This window comes from Callithrix jacchus, chromosome 7 (assembly GCF_049354715.1).
Source record: "Callithrix jacchus isolate 240 chromosome 7, calJac240_pri, whole genome shotgun sequence".
NCBI classification, from domain to species: Eukaryota; Metazoa; Chordata; class Mammalia; order Primates; family Cebidae; genus Callithrix; species Callithrix jacchus.
This window is the reverse complement of record NC_133508.1, coordinates 155,464,637-155,491,525: the sequence shown is the minus strand read 5'-3', so window position 1 is coordinate 155,491,525 and position 26,889 is coordinate 155,464,637. Positions and strand designations below refer to the sequence as shown.

Here is a 26,889-nt window from a genome sequence, read left to right as displayed (position 1 = left end):
GAAAGGCAAAGGTACACACACATGTGCTCCCATAAGTCCGGATCCTACACAGTCCAGGTTGAATAGGAAAGGAACCATCCAGGACCCTTACTCCGCCGTTCTTCTGTTGTACCCAACCAGTTAAACAGCAGCTTTGGATCAGCCCAGCTGTCAGTACGTTTCACTATTATCTCCAAATACACCACTTTCACCAACAGCAGGAGCCTCAACAATGCCTGTCAACTCTTCTGTAACTCCTTCATTAGTGTTCCTTCCTATTTCCTGAAGGAGATATTTGTTCTTTGTCATAAGTCCCCTACTGCTCTACCGTCTTCCCTGCTATCAGCAGCTAACTGCCTTCTAATTCACAGAGAAAATATGGGCCACACGGAGGAAGGACTCTAAAAAACATATCTTTCAATTTTCTGTACTTCCACTTATCAGGTAAGGTGAGCAGGGAAGGCTTCATTGAAAAGGTAACTTTTGAGTTAAAAAAAAACCTGAAGAAACCAAGTGAGTGAGCTATGTGAATATCTCTGGGAAAATCAATCCAAGCAAGGGAAGTAGTGGCTGCAATAACTCTGCGGTGGAGAAGTGCCTAATGGATTCAACACCTGACCGAAGGCCAGTGTCGCCGGAGAAGAATGAAGGAAAAGATAATAAGAGCCAGATCACAGGGACCCAAAAGGACTTTGGCTTTTACTCTGACATGAAAATCGGAGAGTTGCACAAAACGGCATAATGTGACTTACTCTGTAAAAAATGACTGGCTCCTGTATTAAGAATAGACTGAACAAGGTGGAGGCAGAAACAGAAAGGCCAATTAGGATACTATTATAACAATCCAGACAAGGGATGGTGACATGACTCAGGGTGGTGGCATTGAATTCTAGTCATATTTCAAAGGCAGACAGAACAGAATTTGCTGAGAAACTGGAATGTGGTGTGAGATAAAAGAAAGAAATAAAGGATGCCAACAAGATTTATGACATGAGCAAGAACAGAGCTGCCATTAACTGAAATGGGAAAGACTGGCAGAATAACAGGTTTTGAGGTGGACAGAATGATTATGAAGAGCTCATTTACAGACATGAGTGAGGTATTTAAGTAAAGATGTCAAGTAGATAATTGGATATACGAGTACAGAGGCCAAGGACAAGGTGGGGACTGGAGTTCTAGATTTGAGAGAGGTCAGCATGTAAAGGGTATTTAAAACTATGACACTGGAGGGAAGGCAGCGGAGGACTGACCCCTACAGCAGGGTTGTTCACCAATCTTTTGGCTTACCTTGGCGACATTGACAGCATTGTCTCGGGCCACACATAAAATACACTAACACTAACGACAGCCGATGAGCTTTTTTTAAATTGAAAAAAAAAAAAAAATCTCAAAATGTTTTAAGAAAGTTTATGAATTTGTGTTGGGCTGCGTTCAAAGCCATCCTAGGCCCTGGGCTGGACAAGCTTGCTTCAGGGCGTTCCAACACTAGGAGAGGCTAGGAGTAAAAAAGAAAACTAAGGAAGAAGAAAGAAGAAAGAAGAAAGAAGAGGGAGGAGGAGGGGGAGGGGGAGGGGGAGGGGGAGGAGGACGAGGAGGAGGAGGAGGAGGAGGAGGAAACTAAGTAAGGCCATGAGAAAAGCAAAATGATGTATTGTCCTAGAAACTAAAAGGGCTTTAAGAAAAAAGAAATCTTTCTGATGTGCTGTTGGATTTGGTTTGCCAGTATTTTGAGGATTTTTGCATCAATGTTCATCAGGGATATTGACCAGAAATTTTTTTTGTTAAGTTTCTGCCAGGTTTTGGTATCAGGATGATGCTGGCCTCATAAAATGAGTTAGGGAGGAGTCTCTCTTTTTGTATTCTTTGGGATAGTTTCAGAAGGAATGGTACCAGATCCTCTTTGTACCTCTGGTAGAATTTGGCTGTGAATCCATCTGGTCCTGGGCTTTTTTTGATTGGTAGGCTATTAATCACTGCCTGAATTTCAGAAGTTATTATTGGTCAATTCAGGGATTCAGCTTCTTCCCGGTTTAGTCTTGGGAGGGTGTATTTGTCCAGGAATTTATTCATTTCTTCTAAGACTTTTTAATTTGTGTAGAGGTGTTTATAGTATTCTATGATGGTCATTTGTATTTCTGTGTGATCAATGTTGATATCCCTTTTATCATTTTTATTGTGTCTATTTGATTCTTCTCTCTTTTCTTCTTTATTAAGTCTGGCTAGTGGTCTATTTTGTTGATCTTTTCAAAAAACCAGCTTCTGGATTCACTGATTATTTTGAAGGGCATTTTATGTCTCTGTCTCCTTCAGTTCTGCTTCGATCTTAGTTATTTCTTGTCTTTTGGTAGCTTATGAATTTGTCTGCTCTTGCTTCTCTAGCTCTTTTAATTGTGATATTAGGGTGTCAATTTTAGATCTTTCCTCCTTTCTCTTGTGGGCATTTAGTGCTATAGATTTCCCTCTAAACAATGCTTTAGCTATGTGCCAGAGGTTCCGGTGCATTGTACCTCTGGTTTCATTGGTTTCAAAGAATTTATTTCTGCCTTAATTTCATCATTTCCCCAGTAGTTCTTCAGGAGCAGGTTGTTCAGTTTCCATGTAGTTGTGTGGTTGTGAGTGAGTTTCTTAATCCTGAGTTCTAATTTGATTGCACTGTGGTTTAAGAAACTGTTTGTTATAATTTCCATTATTTTGCATTTGCTGAGGAGTGTTTTTCTTCCAATTATTTGGTCAATTTTAGAATAAGTGTGATGTGGTGCTAAGAAAAATGTATACTCTGATTTGGGGTGGAGAGTTCTGTAGATGTCTATTAGGTCCGCTTGGTACAGAGGGAAGTTCAAGTCCTGAATATCCCTGTTAGTTTTGATCTTTAATGGTTTCATATTCTGCCGAATATTGACAGTGGGGTGTTAAAGTCTCCCACTATCATTGTGTGAGAGTCTGTCTCTTTGTAGGTCTCTAAGAACTTGCTTTATGAATGTGGGTGCTCCTGCATTGGGTGCGTATCCATTCAGGACAGTTAGCAATTCTTGTTGCGTTGATCCCTTTACCATTACGTAATGCCCTCCTCTGTCTTCTTGGATCTTTAATGGTTTAAAGTCTGTTTTATCAGATACGAGGATTGCAACCCCTTATCTTTTTTGCTTTCAATCTGCTTGTTAAATATTTCTCCATCCTTTTATTTTGAGCCTATGTGTCTCTCTTCATGTGCCACAGGTCCCCTGAATTCAGCACACCAATGGGTCCTGACCCTTTACCCAATTAGCTAGTCTGTATCTTTTAATTGGGGCATTTAGCTGTTTTCATGTAAGGTTAATATTGTTATGTGTGAATTTGATCCTGTCATTATGATGCTAGCTGGTTATTCTGCCCATTAGTGGATGCAGTTTCTTCAGAGTGTCGATGGTCTTTACAATTTGCTAAGTTTTTTGCAGTGGCTGGCACTGGTTTTTCCTTTCCATGTTTAGTGTGACGGAGAATGGATTCCCTATTCAATAAATGGTATTGGGAAAACTGGCTAGCCATATGCAGAAAACTGAAACTGGACCTCTTCCTTACACCTTATACAAAAATTAACTCAAGATGGATTAAAGACTTAAATGTAAGACCTAAAACCATAAAAACCCTAGAAGAAAACTTAGGCAATACCATTCAGGACATAGGCATGGGCAAAGATTTAATGAGTAAAACACCAAAAGTAATGGCAACAAAAGCCAAAATTGACAGATGGGATCTAATTAAAGTAAAGAGCTTCTGCACAGCAAAAGAAACCATCATCAGAGTGAACAGGCAACCAACAGAATGGGAGAACATTTTTGCAATCTATCCATCTGAAAAAGGGCTAATATCCACAATCTACAAAGAATTTATAAGAAAAAACAACCCCATAAAAAAGTGGGCAAAGGATATGGACAGACACTTCCCAAAGGAAAACATTTATGTGGCCAAAAAACATATGAAAAAAAGCTCATCATCACTGGTTATTAGCGAAATACAAATCAAAACCACAATGAGATACCATCTCACGCCAGTTAGAATGGCGATCATTAAAAAGTCAGAAAACAACAGATGCTGCAGAGGATGTAGAAAAATAGAAACGCTTTTACATTCTTCATGGAAGTGTAAGTTAGTTCAACCATTGTGGAAGACAGTGTGGAGATTCCTCAATGATCTAGAACCAGAAGTATCATTTGACCCAGCAATCCCATTACTGGGTATATACCCAAAGGATTATAAATCATTCTATAAAGACACATGCACACGTATGCTTATTGCAGCACTGTTCACAATAGCAAAGACTTGGAACCAACCTAAATGCCCATCAATGATAGACTGGATAAAGAAAATATGGCACATATACACCATGGAATACCATGCGACCATAAAAATGGATGGGTTCACGTCCTTTGCAGGGATGTGGATGAAGCTAGAAACCATCATTCTCAGTAAACTGACACAGAACAGAAAACCAAACACTGCATGTTCTCACTCCTAAGTGGGAGCTGAACAATGAGAACACATAGACACAGGGAGGGGAACATCACACACTGGGCCTGTCGCTGGATGGGGCTAGGGAGTTGATGGGTTGACGAGTGCAGCAAATCACCATGGCACATGCATACCTATGTAACAAACCTACATGTTCTGCACATGCATCCCAGAACTTGAGTATAATTTTTAAAAAAAAGAAAGAGAGAAAAAAGAAATCAAGATGCTGATGGAGTCTGAAAGATGAGGCCTGTGAACCGACAACTGTGTTTAGTATTTGGGGATCCCTAGTGCCAAGTGCCTATCCCTAGTGCCTAGAGCTTTGGTAGAATTCTTATCATTATATTACATCACATCATATATTTATCTCTTCAGCAGTATGTAAGTTCTCCAAGGGTATTAGGACACTGTCTACTTTTTCACATCTATGTACCCAGCATCTGCAACAGTGGTTGACATTTAGTATCAGTGAAATTAATGAATGCAAACATCCTGTAGATAAGGGAAAACATATTCCTATAATACTATCACCCATATAAAATTGCTATTAATCTGACAGGTATTTATATATATACTCCAATAATTTTCCTTTTCCCTAACACGTGGTTGCAAGAGAGACTACTATATTTTAAAAGTTTACTTAATTTAGAGTTTTCCTCTTATGTTTTAATAGAATAGGTAATAATTTATTGGCAAGAGGACATAGAGAAGGCGATGGGTATTCCAAATGGAAAAAGGTACAGTTAAAATGGGGAAAAGAATATTTTAGAAATAGTTAGAACTGACAAGACTTAGTGAAGAATGAATGTGGGATACGAAGGAAAAGATAAAATCTAGGATGATTACCATTCCCACAGACAGCTATCCTAGATCCAGATTCGTATTACATTAGCTTTCTAGTATGTCCTTCTGCTTTAAGCTTTTCCTTCTCCTAATGTAGCCTATTTATTACAATGGGTTTTATAGACAGTTTTAATCAAACAAAAGTAATCTTTTTCCCTCATTAGTTTTCTCAAAACCTGGTCTAGTTTCTCCTGAGTCTCTGAATATGACACCTTATGGTATATGCCTTGTTTAACTTTTAACAGAGTATATATTCACTGAGTGCAAAAGGAAGAATGTGAATTGACAATGTTACAATAACAAATCACAACACAACAAAATTAACCTTATTATTGAACAGTACAGAGAATATTACATTTTCTTGTCAATTATCTTCATTGAAAGCAAAATACACAAACAAAAAACCCAAACTTCTCAAGTGAGAATTCTGTCCATCTTGCCTTACAGACCATCTGAAATTACATTAAGGCAAGTGGATAACACTAAAGAACTTGAAGCCCCTTCTCTTTCCTGTGGAGTATATGTCTACATGTCAAATTTGATAAACCATGTCCCTCTAAGGCACTTTTGATATTCAGAAATTGGTAACAATTATAAAATACTCCTAAATAACAATGATTCATATGATTTATTTCAATAGGTCATACAGTTAACGGCAGGTTTCTAACAGAAGCTATTGTGTTCTTACAGGAAATTCTAGAATAAAAACTAATTTGAAACATTTTCAAATATATTATGTCATAAATATGACCCACATGAAAATTCTATTAAATAAGTGCAATTAGAACAGATGAAGAAAGATGCATAGAGAAGTTAAATAAATTATCTAAATTATTAAGCAAGAAAATCAGAATTCATTTTCTAACTCAAAATAACATGCCCATTCTTGTTCTTCCACAATTATAACGTTAGTAATATAAAACAATGGATCAGTAGTGACTGATTTCCTGTATTTTCTTCACTTTAATCATTAAGTGACATAGGTTAAGTGTTGTGCTTAGAAAACTAGTAGGAAAAAAATAAAGGTTTTTTTAGAAAAGGAAAAAAGAAAAAAACTAGCAATTTGTCTTTAAATCTAGGTTCCTTACTATATTCTTTTATGTCTGTTGCCAAGTACTTTTCCTGAAGGTAATTACCAGTAATTATTCTCTGTGATTGCTATGTGCATAGCACGGATATTATCATTACTCTAATTATAATATAGTTAGCCAAAGCTGAATTGTTAAATTTCAGTTCAATTAAATGTTTGTTTTGCAGACTATTTATAAATATGACAGATGTATACTGCTCAATGATAATAATAAAATTTGATATACTTTTCAGAGGCTGACATAAAATATACAAAAACATTAAAAGGAACAAATTGGACAATTCTGTAAGGACTACAGCTGGTAAAAGGATACCAGGGCAGCTCGCTAGGATTTTAAAGATCTTCTGCCAAAATAATCAGTGAATGGCTCTTTCTACAACATCAAAATTAAAAACTGCTGAGAGCAAACATATTATAAAGTAATTTGAATTTATTTTGTGTGGAAAAAATGCAGAGAAATAAAAGTTATCTTTTCTGCTGCAAATTTTATTGTGACAAAATGTATATAACACAAAAGTTGCCATTTTAACTATTTTCAACATGCACCATTCAGTAGCATTAATTACACTGACAGTGCTGTAAAACCATCACGAATACCTCGTTCCAGAACTTTTCATCACTTCAAATAGATACTCTAGCAGTAACTCTCCATTCTCCTCTCCACTCTCTCCTCATCCAAGCCTCTGCTCAACTCTAATCTACTTTCTTTCTCTATGAATTGGCCACTCTACATATTTGATATAAGTGGAATCATACAATATTTGTCCTTCTGTGACTGGCTTTTTTTGCTTAGCATAATGTTTTCAAGGTTTGTTTCTATTACAGCAGGTATCAGCACTTCATTCCTTTTTATAGCTGATAGCCTATTGTATGTTTAAACCCACATACTGTTTACCCGTTCATCTGCTGGACACTTGAGTTGCTTCCACCTTTGGCTATCATGAGTAATATTGTAACGAACACTGGCATACAAGTATCTGAGTCTCTGTTTTCAATTCTTTTGGGTATCTATATGACCCAGGAAATAAAGTGCTGGGCCATATGTAATTCTACGTTTAACTTTTTAAGGAACTGTCTCTTTTTCACAGCAACTATGCCATTTTACATTCCTACTAGCAGTGTACAAGGGTTCCAATTTCTCCACATCCTTGCCAATGCTTATTTTTCATTCTTTTGATTATAGTAGCTGTGAAGTGGTCCTCATTGAGTTTTGATTTGCAATTTAATGTTAATCATCTTTTTCATGTACTTACTTGCCATTTGCCTATCTTCTTTGAAGAAATGACTATTCAAGTCCTTACCCACTATTTAATTGGGTAGTTTGCCTTCTGTTGTTGAGTTGTAGGAGTTCTTTATATAGTCTGTGTATATAACCTTATCAGATGTGTGATTTGCAAATATCTTCTCTTATTCTGTGGGTTGTCTTTCATTCTCATGGATGGTATCCTTTGATGCACAAAAATATTCTATTTTAATCAAATCCAATTTACCTTTTATTTTGTATTGTTACCTGTGCCTTTGGTGTCACTTCAAAGAATCCAATGTCAAATCAAAGGTCATGAAGATTTGCCCCTATGTTTTCTTCTAAGAGTTTTACAGTTTGGGTTCTCAAATTTAGAGTCTTTGATCTGTTTTGAGTTAATTTTTATAGATAATATAGACTAAGGGTTCGACTGCATTCTTTTTCACCTGGCTGTCCATTTTCTCAACACAATGTTGAAGAGAAAGAGTTGGTTTTTTTGTCTTTGTTTTTTGTTATGTTTTGTTTTTAGAGAGAGGGTCTCGCTCTGTCACCCAGGCTGGAGTGCAGTGACGCAATCTTGGCTCACTGCAACCTCCGCTTCCTCGGTTCAAGCAAGTCCCTGCCTCCGTGTCCTCAATGCTGTACTTCTGATCATGTCAGGGCTGGCAATTCTCAAATTGTGATTTACTTTTTTGGGTATCCTTATTCTGGTATGGAAAATGGCATTCTCTTTATTTAAAAATGTTTTAAGCTAACATGAAAAATAATGGATATTCATAATCAACTTTGGATAGTAACGGTAAATGAAAAGGAGAAAATAAAAACAATCATTTAGAAAAAACAACACATAACACTTTGGTTTCTATTTTTACAGCATTTCCTTTTCTAAATATCTTTGTAGATATGTCATATTAATCTAAGTCAAGGTATTCCAAAACATAACTTTTAATGGCTGCATAGTATACTATGGCTGCATCCATACTACATATGGATGGGCCAAAATGTATTTAACCAAATCCCTATTACAAGATGTTTAAAAGCTGCACTGTCCGATGTAGAAGCACTAGCTACAAGTAGCTATTTAAATATGTTAATTAAAAATAAAATTTAATATGTAATTCCACAACCACACAACCAACATTTCATGTGCTCTATAGCCACATGTGGCTAGTAACTACGGTATTGAATAACACAGATAATAAAATCTTTCCCTCATTACAAAAGGTTCTGTTAGACAGGACTGCTTTAGATTGCATCCAAATTATCCCTATTCTAAATAACTGCAAGATTGTTGTAAATCAACTTCAATATATAGCTCTGAAAATTTCTTTGGAATAAATTGCTAGAAATGAGTTGCTGGCTCAAAAAGCATACAGATACACACACTCTGGAGACTGTACAGGGACACATCAATTGCCTTTGTCAATTTAATCAAAGAATAGTGTCTGTTTAAAAGCTACACTGATTTGATTATGGATGTGGTGACATAGGAAAGGGAGACGCAAGGGTCTCTGGTGACCCATCTATGGATAAGTCACAAATGTATTTGTCTTTGTAATTACTAACCCGGCAGTGGTAGTAGTCATCTGTACAAAAAGAGATGCTGTCACATGATACTATCTCCAAGAAAATGAAGTTATCTTCATTAACACCACTTGTAGGGCTAAAGGTTTTTATTATCCATTTGTGTTTTTATTTTTCATGAACTAACTTTTCTTGGTCCACTTTTCTATTGGGGTGATCATTTTTCCTAATGATTTATAAGAGATTTTGATATAGAAAGGATATGAAAATTCTGTTTTTCAAATATGTCCAAGTATGTTTTATTGGACTGTAACTTGCTTTCGAATTATTAAATGTAGGAGGTTGATATGGTTTGGCTGTGTCCACACTCAAATCTCACCTTGAATTGTAATTCCCATAGTCCTCAGCATCGTGGGAGGGACCCAGTGGGAGATCACTGAATCATGAGGGCAGTTACTCCTATGCTGTTCTCGTGATAGTGAGTGAGTTCTCCCAAGATCTGATGGTTTTATAAGGGGCTTTTACCAGCTTTGCTCAGCATCTCTCCTCACCGCCTCCACATGAAGAAGAATGTGTTTGCCTCCCCTTCTGCTATGATTGTAGGTTTCCTGAGGCTTCACCAGCCCTGTGGAACTGTGAGTTAATTAAACCTCTTTCCTTTATAAATTACTGAGGCTCAGGCGTTCTTTATAGCGGCATGAAAATGGGCTAATACAGTAATTACTGTTAACAGTAATATACAATAAAGACTGAAACCTTTATTTTTTTGTAGTTTCTGTTTTATGTGACATGCTTAGAAAAAGCTTTCCTGAGTACATATTCAACCTGGTTTTTAGTATTTTTATGATTTCATCTTTTACATTTAAATAGTAACACCATATAGAATATACACTGGCATATGATCTGAGTCAGGAACTAAACATAATTTTTCATATATTATTATATCATTATATTATTATAATATTCTCAAATCTCAATATAACTCTCAGGGGTAAAAATTTATAATAGAACTCATGTGGATTACTAAGTAGACATTCAATCCAGTCACTCTTATCTGAAATAAGAAAACTACATTTTTACATTTTAGAAATGCAGCTTTCAGGGTTTTGGTTTTCAGGAAAATATTCTGACTCAGTCTAGGCATTAGCGCTTACATCTTCTTCAAAATAAAGAGAAAATGAGTCGTATGTAAATAATTTCAGGAAACAGGAAAAGTAAATATAAAAAAAGTCAAAAAAGATTGAGATCTATTCCCAGATCCATGAAAGACATAATTATATTGATCTATCTGCTTCCCTTTCATAAAATAAAAGACAATTTCTTGGAAAGGAACAAAAAGACAATTCCAGGGCAAATGTTTTCCTATTCTTGGTACTCACACCGCGTATTTTCTTACTGGCAGAATCAGCAGTGTTATCAATACAAAAATTAAATGATTGTTACTTTTGTCTCTTATTTACTATTTCATTAAGATTTTATTAGTCTCAAAAATAACTGATCATGTTTTATTAGTGACAAAGTTGCAACTTCCATTGTTTTCATTTTCCTAATTTTAAAAAAATAACATCACTGATAAACCTACAATTACTAAAATTCTGTAAGCTCCACATTTCCACATAAATATTTATTAGTTGTTACTTTTAAAAATCAATTCCTTCAAAAATAAATGAGCTCTAGTAAGAAAAATTACCCTCACCCTAAACAAAACATTTTCCCCTCTAGCAGAGGGAATTGCTTCTACCACCATTCCATGTAACAACGGGTACCTTCCTGTACAATAATATTTGTGTCTGCCTATCCTGCCAGCCTATGAATCCAGGCCAAGCCCTATCTTCTTTACCCATCTCAATCTCTTCGAGGAACTTAGCACAGAGACTGGTAAATAATGAATGCCAAGATGGCTTCTTCTAAAATGAATGAATAGACATGGCTCATCCAAGAGCAACTGCCCCCCTTCTAGTAATCTACTATGCTCGTTTATTTTTCACACTCCTCCTTCACCTCCCTCTCCTAAACAGTGCTTTTATTTACATGAAGATATAATTTATTAGTAAGAGCTTTTAAGTATAATCTTCAAACTGCCACACTGTATTTTAGCAATACAGGGAATAAAATACTCTTAGAAGACATGTTATTAACATTTCCTTTTGATAAATAAGAAAACTGAAGCTAAGAGAGATCAGAAACATGCCAAAGAAGAGCACCAGTAGACCACAAGGTCAGACACTAACTGAGGGTTTCTAACTCCACGTAGTCAACTTTTTACTATATCAAGCAAAGAATTTTCAGACTATCTTTTAAGAAAACCTCAGGTATACTAGAAATACTTACACTGACCCCAGCGCCCTGTTCTGGGGTTCAAATAATTTGGATAAAGACCATTTGGACGATCCATTTTCTGAAGTAGTTTCCGAATGTGCATAACCTAAGTAAAATGAAATTAAGAATACAATTAATAAAAATAAGTGTCATCAAGGCTTGGTATTAACGTAGACTTTGTGTTCGTCCTAACTCGGAATATACACCAATTCCTTGCCTTTGTGTGTGTGTGTGTGTGTGTGTGTGTGTGTGTGTGTGTGTTGGAGGGGCAGCAGGGAGTCAGGAAAGCCTTCTATTTTCTTAAATGACTCATTTTTATAAGATGATATGTGTCTGTTATTTTAAAATCAAGCAATAATAAAAATAATACAGAGAAAACAGCACAAATAGAAATGATTTTAAAACTCAACATGCTACTACCTAGAAATACCATCTGAAACATCAGTTATAAACGTAACTCCAGACATAGTTAATATGTATATATTCAAACATAAGAACAGAAACAATTTCACAGGAATTGAATCATAAAATGCCATTGTATTTTGAAAAGTATTAATTTGAATTCAACAGATCAAAAATTAAACAAGGTAAAACAAATTGCTGAACTTTAAATATTTTTCCCACAATTGATATCTTTAAGTTCCTGAAATTCCAATTTTAAAAATATCTCCCTGAGGCTAACAGGGAAAGAAAAATCACGAAATATATTAAGTGGCTGGAGACTTTCCTATGGAGTTATTTTGATTCAATGCTAGATTGGGTGAACTTTTAAATGGGTGTCTGGGGGTGGGAGGGAGTGTTACGTTCCTTGTATTCCTATTTGTTTGAGAATACTGCATTTGATGAATAAGCTGGCTGGTATAAATAAATGACTTTGGGAAACTCTTTCTTCTTCAGAGGACCTGAAATATACTTCACCGTCCTGGACTTGAGCGCAGTATCAACCCTTCTGCCACAAGGTTTTCCATGTCATTCATTTGGCTGGATTTTGGCTTTAAGTAGTTTTAGGAATGGGCTCAGGGATGCTGTCTGTATTCCCAGTGTTCTTTCACGTTTGAGACCAACAGTATGTATAACAATCTCAATCTGAAAACTTCGATGAACCACTTTTTAGCAAGTTCTGAATGATGTTATAAGGGGTGAGAAAATTAACTCTTCTGTCATTCAAAAAAATGTATACTGTTCAATTCTGCCTTTCTTAACATTTTCTTTCTAAAAAAGATCTCTTTTCATTTCCACGCATTTACTAGCTTTTCTCAGTTTTGTCTTCTACGTTTCTTCTATTTTGGACACTTTCTTTGTGTTGCTTCCATTTTGGCCTGCGTTTTGTTGGTGTTGTTTTTTCTTATACTTTGTTACTAATACCGTATCTCGCTGTCTCTGAGCACCTGTCTCTGTTTATATACGTGTTCTACAGGGATGAGGGCTTCATTATGTTTTCTCTCATGGTGATACTTGGTCGAATTTTCAATTGCTCTTTTATATATTTTGTGCCACAATTTTCCTTCCTTTCCTTTTTTCTGGTAATATCTTTGTATAAATTCTGTGCCTTTTCTTCTTTGACAAATTACTCATTACAGTTTTCCTGAAAGTTTTGTCATAAGACACAAGGTAAAATCCAGATATAAACTTTTTTTTAGATTTTGCTTATCCCCAGCCACTAGAGATTAGCAATACGGCACTGCTTATGCTAGCGAATCTTCCCCTCACCAAAGTCCGCAGGCGCAAACAGCTTGTCTGTAGAAGCCTTACTCAATTCTGTTCTTCCAGCTCCTCAACACATTATGTCTAGTAAAGTCCACATAAGTTCTCACTGTCAGGCTGTGATCCTGTTCTCATCGCTGCTCATGAGAATGTTGAGTTTTGTATGTCAACATTCACCACCTAATTTAGAGAACTGTGCTCTACTGGCTTTGTATTTCTTAATCTGCAGCGCCAAACATTCTGTCTCCAGTTTATACCAAACCTCTCTCTGATCTTTACTGCTTATATTTTTACCTTTCTTCCTATTTGAGACGGAGTTTCGCTGTTGTTACCCAGACTGGAGTGCAATGGCACGGTCTCGGCTCACCGCAACCTCCGCCTTCTGCGTTCAGGCAATTCTCCTGCCTCAGCCTCCCAAGTAGCTGGGACTACAGGCATGCGCCACCATGCCCAGCTAATTTTTGTATTTTTAGTAGAGACCGGGTTTCACCTTGTTGACCAGGATGGTCTCAATCTCTTGACCTCGTGATCCCGCCTCAGCCTCCCAAAGTGCTGGGATTGAAGTCTCTTAATTTTGTTAAAAATGGAATTTGCAGTTTCTTCTTTTCCTTTCCTTTTTTATGAGACAGAGTCTTGCTCTATCCCTCTGACTGGAGTGCAGCGGCTCGATCGCAGTTCATTGCAACCTCCGCTTCCCAGGTGTGAGTGATCCTCCTACCTCAGCCTCTCGAGTAGCTGGGGAGTATAAGCATGCCAGACCACACATGGCTAATTTTTGGTAGAGAAGTGGTTTCACCATGTTGTCCAAGCTTGTCTTGAACTCCTGAGCTTAAGCGATCCACTTATCTCGGCCTCCCAAAGTGCTGGGATTACAGGTGCGAGCCGCTGCACCCAGAAGTGTTTCTTCTTCTTGCTGCTTTTAAGTTAACTCCTATGATTTAGATCCTCTACTTCAGACATGCCCATATGTTAAATTATCTGAATTTTACAAATTATCGTTTTAATTTCTGCTTTTCCCTTGTTTTGACTACGACTATCTCTTGCTTTTATTCTATGTAAGTAATTCGGCTTTTAACTATGTGCAATCAGTTCACTGTTGTTTTCTATTTTATTAGCTATGGGGATATCTCGTTTCAGGTCTCAATTTGTTTCTTTAGCTCCACATTATTTTTGTTATCATTTTATTGTTTTATTTTAGTTTTGAGTTCTAATTTTATTAAATTTAATTCCTATTATAGGATGAATTACTCACGGTCACTTTTTATTTTTTAAAAATTTTGAAACTGAATTCTTTATCAGTCTTTTACACGCTATGTACCACGCTGCTTTTGTTTCCAACAGTATGCTTGCACAATTGCAATGCTTGGTTTATCTTGCTCACTTTTACCAGGGTTAGTTCTGATCTGAACTGTGTTGAATTCTCCTTGAGTTCCCTGTGTGTGTGTGTGTGTGTGTGTGTGTGTGTGTGTGTGTGTGTCTGTTCCTCCATTCCTGGATACAATTTGAGCTCTGGAGTACAAGTATACTACTATCTGATCACTTGAAGCCTATGTGTTCAAGAAGGATGAGAGGTGAGAACTCCGCTGCAGCTATGGGCACTCACATATTTGATGCTCTGGACACTGGTCTCTCTGGCAAGACTGACAGAGAATACTGGAATTTGCTGACTCCCTTTTTTTCAGGATGGAGTAGGAAGCAGACTTACGTCTCATGCCAGAAATCAGAAATCTATTCTTTGTATTTTGGTTACCAAATATGATGTGAAGTTACATCTTTGCCTTCTTTTACTGCTTTTGATGAATTTTTACTGTCTTGAATATTTTTGTTGTTATTCATTTAGTCAGGACAGGGAAAATTCTGTCATCTACTTCCATTTTGCTGTATTTTCCTGAAAATTCTTCTCTGTTGATGAAGTATTTCATATACTGAAACGAATATACATATGTATCTCGACACTATGCACATCTCAATTTAAGAAATATAACACTACAAACACCTTTGGTGGTCTGTTTACCACTTCCACTTCCTGTTCACATACTACTGCCCATATCCTACATGTATTTGTAGTCCTGAGCTTCATATTTGTCATTATCTTGACTTTGTGAGAGCAAATTATACAAATTGGGTCATTCTTATCACACTAAACAAAATCAGTCAAAGGGCCTCGGGAAAAATCACTTGGGGCACAGAACACCAGCTCCAAAAATTAAGTTTTCCCCAAGCTCAGTTTTAAAAACCCTAAGATTATAGTTTTACCTACTACTGTCACCAGTCAGAGCCAGAAAGCTTCTAGAAGCTTTACACATGTCAATGCATTTCCTTTCAAAACTATATATAACATTTCTCTTCTAATAAAACTTCCAACCTTCTCTTTGTTCTCTGGATGTACTGAAGACCACCCCAGTCTGTGTGTCTGCCCTGAACTGGAATTCTGCATTTCCAGATAAAACATTTAATTTAGAGATTCATCTCTCTATATTATTCTTACTTGGACAATTTATCAAAACCACTTTTGACTCCCTAAACAACATATTGTTCAGCTTTGTTTTGAACTTTATAATTTTTTTAACTGATGGATATAAACATAATTCATATTTTCATTACTGTTTTATTATATAAATTGCCAATACAAACAACGCTTTTATGTATATAATATAAATGTACATACCAAATAATGGAATTGCTGGGTTACAGGGTATTTTTACTAGATAATATTTTTGTTTCCCATTGTAAAAATCCTTCTTTACTTCAAGGGCATAGATTTTTTTATTCTCAAAGTATCAGGGCTTTGTCTTTTGAAGTTAAGCATTCAATGCTCCTGGAATTAACTATTATAATCCACAGTGTGACACTTGTTATAACAAGTTTCTACATATCTGTAGGTCTGTTTAAGACCTATTCGCCAGTCTCTTCGTCAGTCTCTATTCGTCAGTCTCTTCGTCAGTCTCTATTCGTCAGTCTCTTCGTCAGTCTCTATTCGCCAGTCTCTTCGTCAGTCTCTATTCGCCAGTCTCTTCGTCAGTCTCTTCGTCAGTCTCTCTTCGTCAGTCTCTATTCGTCAGTCTCTTCGTCAGTCTCTCTTCGTCAGTCTCTTCGTCAGTCTCTATTCGTCAGTCTCTATTCGTCAGTCTCTATTCGTCAGTCTCTATTCGTCAGTCTCTTTGTCAGTCTCTATTCGCCAGTCTCTTCGTCAGTCTCTTCGTCAGTCTCTCTTCGTCAGTCTCTATTCGTCAGTCTCTTCGTCAGTCTCTCTTCGTCAGTCTCTTCGTCAGTCTCTATTCGTCAGTCTCTTCGTCAGTCTCTATTCGTCAGTCTCTTCGTCAGTCTCTATTCGCCAGTCTCTTCGTCAGTCTCTATTCGCCAGTCTCTTCGTCAGTCTCTATTCGCCAGTCTCTTCGTCAGTCTCTATTCGCCAGTCTCTATTCGTCAGTCTCTATTCGTCAGTCTCTTTGTCAGTCTCTATTCGCCAGTCTCTATTCGTCAGTCTCTATTCGTCAGTCTCTATTCGTCAGTCTCTATTCGCCAGTCTCTTCGTCAGTCTCTATTCGCCAGTCTCTTCGTCAGTCTCTATTCGCCAGTCTCTTCGTCAGTCTCTATTCGTCAGTCTCTTCGTCAGTCTCTATTCGCCAGTCTCTTCGTCAGTCTCTATTCGTCAGTCTCTTCGTCAGTCTCTATTCGCCAGTCTCTTTGTCAGTCTCTATTCGTCAGTCTCTATTCGTCAGTCTCTTTGTCAGTCTCTATTCGTCAGTCTCTATTCGTCAGTCTCTATTCGTCAGTCTCTATTCGTCAGTCTCTATTCGCCAGTCTCTTCGTCAGTCTCTATTCGTCAGTCTCTATTCGTCAGTTTCTATTCGCCAGTCTCTATTCGTCAGTCTCTATTCGTCAGTCTCTTCGTCAGTCTCTATTCGCCAGTCTCTTCGTCAGTCTCTATTCGTCAGTCTCTTCGTCAGTCTCTATTCGCCAGTCTCTTTGTCAGTCTCTATTCGTCAGTCTCTATTCGCCAGTCTCTTTGTCAGTCTCTATTCGTCAGTCTCTATTCGTCAGTCTCTATTCATCAGTCTCTATTCGCCAGTCTCTTCGTCAGTCTCTATTCGTCAGTCTCTATTCGTCAGTCTCTATTCGCCAGTCTCTATTCGTCAGTCTCTATTCGTCAGTCTCTTCGTCAGTCTCTATTCGCCAGTCTCTTCGTCAGTCTCTATTCGTCAGTCTCTTCGTCAGTCTCTATTCGCCAGTCTCTTTGTCAGTCTCTATTCGTCAGTCTCTTCGTCAGTCTCTATTCGCCAGTCTCTTTGTCAGTCTCTATTCGTCAGTCTCTTCGTCAGTCTCTATTCGTCAGTCTCTTTGTCAGTCTCTATTCGCCAGTCTCTTTGTCACTATTAACGAATACTACCCTGTCAATGTTAATAACCAGGCAATGTAAATCCAGCCAGTGTGTTTTTCCTCACAAGTGTCTACAATGTTTCTATACTGTATAAATTCTAGAAGTGTCTCCTCAAGTTCCCCTGCCGGCGGGGGGAAAGGCCATTAGAGATTTCATTGGCACTGAACTACAAATCAATTTGGGGATGACTGAAATTTTTATGATACTGTTTACCTATACATAAATATGATATCTCTCCGTTTATTTATATCCTCTTCAATGTCATTTAATAAAGATTTGTATTTTTAAATTTTTTATTTTTTATTTTTATGAATACGGAATAGTTGTACATGTTATTTTGATAGTAACATATAATGTGTAATGATAAAATCTGAGTAACTGAAATATCCACCACTTCAAACATTTATCATTTCTTCTGTTGAAAACATTCTACATCTTCTCTTCTAGCTATTTTGAAACATACAACAAATCACTGTTAATTATAGTCACTCTATCGTGCTATCAAACACTAGATCTTACTCCTTCTAAACTGCACTTTTGTATGCACTAACCAACCTCCCACTACCCTTCCTAGCCTCTGATAACCACCATTCTATTCTCTACCTCCATGAGATCAATTTCTTTTCTCTCCCACATATGAATGAGAACATATAATATTTGTCTTTCTGTTCTTGGCTTATTTCACTTAACATATTGTCCTCCAGCAGTTCCATCCAAATTACTGCAAATGAAAGGATTTTCTGCTTTTTCATGGCTGAGTAAAATTTTGATCTTTTGTTAGATTTATTTGTAGGAAACATACATATTTTTGTTCTATTACGTAAGACATCTTTTTGCAAAATGACATTTTCTTGCCTTTTGTAGCTGGTGTAGAGAAATGCTACTGATTTTTAACATCCATATTGATCATCTATTTAAAAAACATATTAAACTCTTATTTCTAGTAATTTAAATATGGATTGTCTTAATACCTTAGGTCGATAATCATGTAATCTGTGAATAGCTATTATTTTCTTTCTTCCTTTTCAATTCTTAAACATCTGGTCATTTTGTTTTTCTTGTCTTACCATGCTGGCTAGAACTGCAGACTGCAGCACAATGCTGCGTGGAAATAGCAGTGCAATTTTAGCAGTGGTTATAACTTCTCAAATAACAATAAATATTTTCAATATGTTCTAAATAGAAAGAATATTTCTTTGAGTAACTTCAAAAGAAAAAATAAAGGCTAGAAGCCTAATAAACATACATCTAGAAAGGCAAACATTTTTAAGCATTAATCAAATCTTTGGGCCAAACAAAGAATAGAAGGCAAAGAACGAACCTTTTTGTAGTAAATAAGGTCCCCTGTCAAGTAGCTGAGGTGGACGAACTCCATATGTAGTGTACCAAATTCAGCCAGAATGCTGCTACCTGCAGATGCCCAGCCCCAGTTTCGCCCTACTCCACTGAATGAAAGTAAAAGTAAAAGGAGACAGGATTGGGAAAAGACCAAAACATTTGTTTAATAAATATGTAAATTTTGAATAGATCTTTTATAAATCATAGTTGACATAATAGCTTATTTATATCTAAAATTTTATTTAACATTTAAATACATAATCCATGTTCTAAAAATTAAAACAGTATTTTTTAAATCCATAAATATTTCACCCATTCTCATCTCCAGTCATGTCACATGCCCTAACAGATAATCACTTTCATTTGTTTCTTATATATTACTACAGAATGTTTTATGCATATGTAAACATTCCAAATATATATTCTCATTGTCCTCCTTAAACAAAACATAACAAGCTAGTGGTCTTTCCACATCAGTTCACAAACAGCTTCCTCAGTTTTTTTTTTCACTGCTGTAGAGAATTCCATAATATTAACGATTCTCACGTGGAATGCCCCACCCCAAAGGCGTATGAAAATGTGTGGAAGCATTCTGAGTGTTCAAACCTTGAATGTGCAGCCTGCATTTACTGTGCCAGGTCCAGTTATAAACTACCCTGTAGTCAGCGATCGGGACAGTATCATACAATAAAGAACTGGCTTGCACCAAATGCTGATGGTGCCTGTGTGAAAACCAATACATTATATAAAACGAAATGTATCTAATAAAGTCCCTACTGATGGTCCCGTGGGCTATTTCCAATATTTTGTTATCATGAACATTTTCAGTGAATAATCTCATGCACGTTTCATTTGTGCAGATATAATCTCTAGAATATGCTCTTGGGTTTTTTTTTTTTTTCAGTCTGTCCAGAGGTTTGTTATTTGAAGCCAGACTACATAAACCAAAAATTATAGAGGCTTTGAATGACAGTATCTTTTAAAAAGGTTAAATTTCTTCTGAACTCAGACTCAGTAAATACAGATTATATTGTGTTTTAGGCTTTGTCAAGAATCATCCACTTCAGTTTTTACCCCAACCTGCAGAAGTAGCCCTGGGGATTTCACCTGGAAGCCAGGGGTATTTACCAAGGACACCTAGGCAGCCTTAACCTCTGTTTCCCCACCATCGTGTGGCTGTTAAATAATTTCTTCTGCTATTTTCTGCTGAGTTTCTTTGAGTCTTGCTTTCCCCATACATGTGCAGTTGCAGAATCACCAGTGACTTGAGGGAAATTTGTCCATAAATTTTGGGGCTTTTCCTCTGCAATTTCTTTCTATCTGAGATTTTGTCCCTATGTTTCAGTCATTCAAGCAGCTCCAAGGCCTGACCACTGTCTCCTCTGCTCGAAATGACTGCCAAGTTAGACTTGGCCTCTGTTGCTCTAAACAGGTCCTCAGGGAAAAAGCCAAGGTTTATACGGAGATGACCTCTTAGGATCACAGCCCCTTCAAGCTCTATGCGAATGTATTTAAAGCATCTGGTTTGATACTGTTTGTCTAGCTTTCACGACTGCTTTTGGCAGGACAGCAGTCTGATAAAAGGTGTTTCATGGTTGGAACTGGGCGTCTACATGATTCAAGCAGCAGAGTTCCTGGGTTAATCCTACAAGAATTCTAAACCATTCTTAGGATCTTGTCTTATTTTTAGGGTGACATATGAATATAAATATTTTTTCCAGGCACAGTGGCTCACGCCTGTAATCCCAACAATTTGAGAGGCCAAGAAGGGTGGATCACCTGAGGTCAGGAGTTCGAGACCAGCCTGGCTAACATTGTGAAACCCCGTTTCTATTAATAATACAAAAAATTAGCCAGTCATGGTGGCACATGCCATAATCCCAGCTACTCAGGAAGCTGAGGCAGGAGAATTTCTTGAACCCAGGAGGCAGAGGTTGCAGTGAGCTGAGATTGTGCCATTGCACTCCAGCTTGAGCAACAACAGCAAAACTCTGTCTTAAAAAAATAAAAATAAAAAATTAATTAAAAAAAAATATATATATACACACACACAGAGACACATACATATATACATTATTTTTTATCTTATGTTCACTTGTATTCTGTCAATTCAATATGCTATATTTTATTTGTGTTTAGAAAACATTAAAAGAGATATAAGAACATATCACAATCCTGCTTAAAGTTCCTTCATTGTTTGGTGCGATTTTTAAACTGTCTGAAAATAGGGAAGGTAAATACCATTAAGATATTTTATGTCTAGAAGTGAGAATCAAAGAAAAATATGGATATAGTAGCTACATTAGACAGTCATTCATTTCACAAATAGTAAGCATTTACTATGCTGAGAGAGTGGTGAACCTGACATATAATATTCCTGCTGCTATAATAAATAAGATCATTTTAAATAGTGATAGTTGCTATGAAGAAAATTAAAAAGGAAAAATAGAATATTGAATACTAGTGATAGAAAGTAAACTAGAAAAAAGACTCTTTACAATTATGTTCAGAGAAAATGTTTCTAAAATGATACAATTTGACCTGGGACCTGAATGATTACGAGCCCCTGATGAAAAGATTTGGAAGAACAGAATTCCCAGTAAGGGAAACAGCAAATGCAATGGCCTTGAGGGAAAGGAAGGAGGCTAGTTTGGCTTGAGTTCAGAAAGTAAGAAGTGAATGACATAGGATGAGATTAAAAAGCAAGGTATAATCCAGACTACAAAAGAATTTTGTAGGCCATGGTAAAATTGTAGTCTTTAAGTAAAATTGTAGTCTTTAAGTGTGACGGAAAATCATGAATAACTTTAAGGATTATAACATAATACTTAAGGAATCAAGCATACCATTTAGAAAGATTAACTAGGTTTCAGCACGGTGAATGAATTACAGTGTAGTCAAGTATAAAAACAAAACTTATGAAGTCCAACAGTTTGTCATCCTCTATAAAAAGAACTTCTAGCCAAAAGTCAAAAAGGAACATTTTCCAAATGCTAAATTCTAAACAAGGTTTCTAAATGTTTTACATACAGCATCACAGGAAGAATCTAAAATATTAAATCTGATACTTACATATATCCTAGCAACTAAGAAAAACAAGAAAATCCCTAAGAACAAGATATAACACTGCTGAGGATAGAAAAATTCAAACTATGAAAAGATGATGAGCTGCCAAAAACTAACCATATCATGATTTCATACAAATTTTATGTTTTTTTCAAATGATCAAAATAAAAGGTCTAGATACTAAAATTTACATATATACTCAGAGAACCTGAGTTAACAAAAAAATTTGCAAGGAATACAAAAAAACAACAAGAAGCAAGGAAAAAGCATGTTTCTCTTACCTGACCACCAACAGAAGGAAAAATTCTAAGAATGTTTGGTGAACTATTGACAGTAAGTGAACCTGAGTGTTCTACAATCGTATTAAACTGCTTTGATGATGACTTATCCTTACTTGGTTTGCATTTTGTTCAAAGTCAGTTGAACATATTTAATCAATGTATTGAAAGAATGGAGTAAAGCATTTAGTGAACTGCAATTATTAGAAACCAAGCTTGCAAACAGGCTGATAATGAAATGCATTCCAACAAAAGCAAGGAATGAACTAAAGAAATTAAGCACTCAATGTGTAAGCTTAAGTTGAAATATCTTCATTTGCAGGAATAATCGTTTGATGGAGCTCCTATTTTCAATAAGATTTATTTATATTGTATACTTGAATAGAATGAAATTGAGAAGCCCTATGATTTTGTATCATCTAAACTGGAAGATTATTTAAAGTAATTACAAATAAAAGTCTATGTAAAAATATCTCAGATTTGTGGAAGGTATTCTAAATGAAAGCAAAAGAATGGAATTTGTGAAAATATCTGATCTGAAATATTTAAACATTTTAATATGCAAAAATTTACAATTGAGAATATCCCACAATTCAGCAGAATTTCCTCTAAGCAAGCATTGGGAGAATATCTTCTCTAATAAAAGGACACAAGAGTCAACTGAAAGTGCCAGTAATTTCAAAATTAGATAAATATACAAGAATGTATGTTTTTAACAATTTCATCTTAGAAAAGAGATTTATAGCAGAAGTATTTTACAGGATACCCAATAAAATAAAACCAATTTGTCAAATGATTAAATACTCTGAAAATTAAATAGTTTAGTTTCAGCTCCCCCATTCATTCTTAAATTGTACTCTTATGAATAACATATTATATAATCACTCTCATGATGCCATAATCTGGCTTATAAATTGTTTTGAGTATAATGTAAATATTTTCTCTATAATATCGTTTATGTGGCAACATATTATTTTACCTTATGGACTACCAAATTTGCTTAACAAATGACCTTTACTCTTGAACATTTGACCTGTACTTATGACTTTGTGGACTATGCTGTCATAAACATCATTTTGTATACGTCTTCCTTAGTCCATATATCCAATTTCTTTGGGTAAATTAACAAAGGTTGAATTGCCGGTCAAGAGAAAAAAGCTTTAAGGGCTTTCGATGAATACACTAGTCTACAAGTAAAGCTGAAATGTAAGAATGGCTTTCTTCTCACCTTTCTGTTATAGCAGATGCTTCAAAATGTTTTTAAGTAAAAAACTTTCGCGTTTGACACCAAATGAATATAACAACTTTAATTTTTATTTTAAAATGAAGTCTGACTTTTGTTACATTTTCATTTAAGTTGAGGGGATATGTAATACATACATATAATTTAAAATTTAAAAAGCACTAAAGAAGTATAAAGTCTCCCTCTACCTCTTCCAATCACTCAGTCCCAAAGCAATCTGTTGACACATTCTCATCCAGCCTTTTAGAAAACTGTATGCCTACATAAGCATAATTTGAGTTGCCTATTACATTTTAAATACTCACTGATCGTTTCTAATTTTAATGCTGTATTTTTACAAACATGTTTTCTAAATACATTTTCAAAGTTGAGATTGTCCTTCAATTATAGGGTAATGTTATTTTTTTGTTATTACACAGCCCCTCGGCCAAGTATAGGATCTGGTTTATTTTTCTTTTTAAATACACAGAGGTATAATTTCATTACAAAAACGCATCCTTTCAGGCCCACCATTCAATGGATTGTGACAAATGAAAACAAAGACTGGTATACAAACCTAGTCAATCCTTCCAAAACATATCCCTATCCCTTTTGCAATCAATGCACACATTTCCTCCACCAAGTCTCAAACAACTCTCAATCTTGCATATTCTAGAATTTCATATAAACATCATATATGCACCTATATTTGGCTCTTTCAACATGTCTTTGAGATGCATCCATATTGCTGTGTCTCAGCAGTTAGATTCTTTTTATGGCTAAGTGGTATTACATTGTATGAATATAACAACTATTTAATCTATGTACCTGGTGACACGATAAAAATTAGAAAAATAGTCAAACTTTTCCAAAGCATCTGTACCATTTTACATCCCACCAACCTAAGTTTACTATCTTGCCTTTTTGTTGTCTATTTTTCCCATTAGTTGTTTCGTTCTGTATTCCTGCCTTCATTTGGATTCAGTAGTTTTTAGTATTCCATTTTCTTTACTGGCTTATTTTTCTATGACTGCTCTAGGCATTACAATGTAAACCATTAACCTACCACAGGAGACCTTTATATATTACACCACTTCACATATAATGTAGGGGTTTCACATCTCCATACTATCCTCTGTGCTACTGGGCCAACGGTTTTTTCTTCTACATATATTATAGACTCTACAATGCAAGTCATTATTTTTGCTTTAAACAAAGATGAAAATAGAAAAACTAGGCCTTTTATATTTATTTAAATATTTACTCTTTCCAGTGCCCTTCACTTCTTTGTGTAAATCTGCTTTTCCATCTGGTATTGTTTAAAAGTTCCTTAAAATCTCTAGCAATAATTCTCTAAGCTTTTATTTGCCTGAAAATGTCTTATTTTCACCTTTGTTTTTAAAGAATATTTTCAGTGGCTACAGTATTCGAGATCGACTTTTTTCTTTCAACACTTTCAAGATGCATTCGATTGTTTTCTGGCTTGCATTGCTTATGATAAAAAGGAAGTATTTCTATTTTGGTTCCCCAGTGTAAATGTCTTTTTTCTCTGGCTAAAACTTTTCTTTATCTAGTCACAGATTTTCAGACATCATGTTTCTTTACATTTATCCTGCAGGGTTCCATCAAATGTTGTAATCTGTGAATTTACAGCTGTTTAACAAATCTGGAAAATTTTTAGACATTACTTCTTAAAAAACAGGCTACAAATATCAGAGATATTAGAGGTCTGGTTCCAGACTACTTCCATCAGGTAAATATCACCGCAAAGTGAGTCACACAAACTTTTTGATATCCCAGTATAGAGAAAGGTTATGTTTACATTATACCGTAGTCTTTTTAGTGTGCAACAGCATTATGTCTAAATAAACAATGTTCATATCTTAATTTTAAAAATCCTCACTGCTAAAAATGCAAACAATTATCTGAGGCTTTCAGCAAGTCGTACTCTCTTTGCTGGTGGAGGGTCTTGCCTTGATGATGGTGGCTGCTGACTGATGGGGGTGGTAGGAGCCACTGAAGGGTGGCTGGGGCAATTTCTAAAAATGAGACAACAATAAAATCTGCTGCATTTATTGATTCTTCCTGTTTTATTTCTCTGTAAGACAAAAGATCTCTCTGTAGCGTGTGATGCTTTTTGACAGCATTTTGTTCACAGTAAGAATTCTTTCAAACTTGGAGTCCATTCTCTCATACCCTGACACTACTTTTTATCAACAAAGTTTAGGTAGCATTCTAAATCTTTATTGTCCGTTCAACAATGTTCGTAGCATCTTCACCGGAAGTAGAATTCCATCTCAAGAAATCATTTCCTTTGTTCATCTGTAAAAAACAACTCCTCATCCGTTCAAGTCTTATCATAAGACTGCAGTAATTCAGTCCCATCTTCAGGCTCCCCTTCTAATCCCGGTTCTCTTGCTATTTCCATCACATCTATAGTTACTTACTCCACTTGAGTTGAAGCCCTCAAAATCATCCATCAGGACTGGAATCAAATTCTTTCAAACTCCTGTTAATGTTGATACTCTGAACTCCTCCTATGAATCACAAATGTTCTTAATGCCACCTAGAACAGTGAATCTTTTCCAAAAGGTTTTCCATTTACTTTGCCAAGATCTGTCAGAGGAATCAGTATCTAAGGCAGCTATAGCCTTACAAAATGCTTTCCTTAAATAATAAGACTTGAGAGCCTTCATCATTCTTTGACCCACAGACTGCAGAATGAAGGTTTTGTGAGCAGGCATAAAAACAACATTAATCTTGGGCATCTTCACTGCAGAAAATAGGTGACCAGGTGCACTGAAAATCAGCAGTAATATTTTGAAAGAGATCTTTTGTGCTCAGCAGGTCTCAAAAGCGGGCTTAAAATATTCAGTAAACCGCCATCAGCAGATGTGCTGTCATCTGAACTTTGTTGTTCCATTTACAGACCACACAGAGTAGACGTAGTGAAACTCTTAAAGGCGCTAGGATTTTCATAATGGTAAACTAGCACTGGCTTCAACTTAAAATCATCAGTTGTATTATCCTCCAACAAGAGTCAGCCTGTCCTTGAAAGCCAAGCATTGACTTGTCTTTAGGTATGAGATGGCATATTCTTCCAGTAGAAACCTGTTTCGTCTACAGTGAAAATCTGTTGTTCAGCAGAGCTGCCTTCATCAGTTAACTCAGCCAGATCTTCTGATCACTTGCTGCTTCACCCGTCACCTGTGTGTTCTGGGAGACAGCTTCCTTCCTTAAACTTTGTGAACCAACCTCTGTAAGCCTCAAACTCTTCTCCTACAGCGTCCTCACCTCTTTTAGTATTCACAGAATTGAAGAAAGTTAGGGCCTTGCTCCAGATTAGGCTTTGGCTTAAGAGAATGTTGCAGCTGGTTTGACCTTCTACAGAGACCACTCAAACTTTCTCCATGT

The 26,889-nt window shown here is 36.1% G+C and overlaps 1 protein-coding gene across 2 annotated transcripts in view; it reads right to left on the bottom strand.

Annotated features, from left to right (window-relative positions):
- MAN1A2 (mannosidase alpha class 1A member 2) overlaps positions 1–26,889 on the bottom strand; it is a 177,181-nt gene that overhangs the window by 56,673 nt on the left and 93,619 nt on the right. For both annotated transcript variants that reach the window (XM_009001969.4, XM_078332860.1), the window contains 2 exons: positions 18,893–19,016; positions 11,499–11,592 (listed from right to left, as the gene is read on the bottom strand). In XM_009001969.4, coding sequence (XP_009000217.2) covers positions 11,499–11,592; positions 18,893–19,016 — 218 coding nt within the window. The remainder of the gene's footprint in view (positions 1–11,498; positions 11,593–18,892; positions 19,017–26,889) is intronic.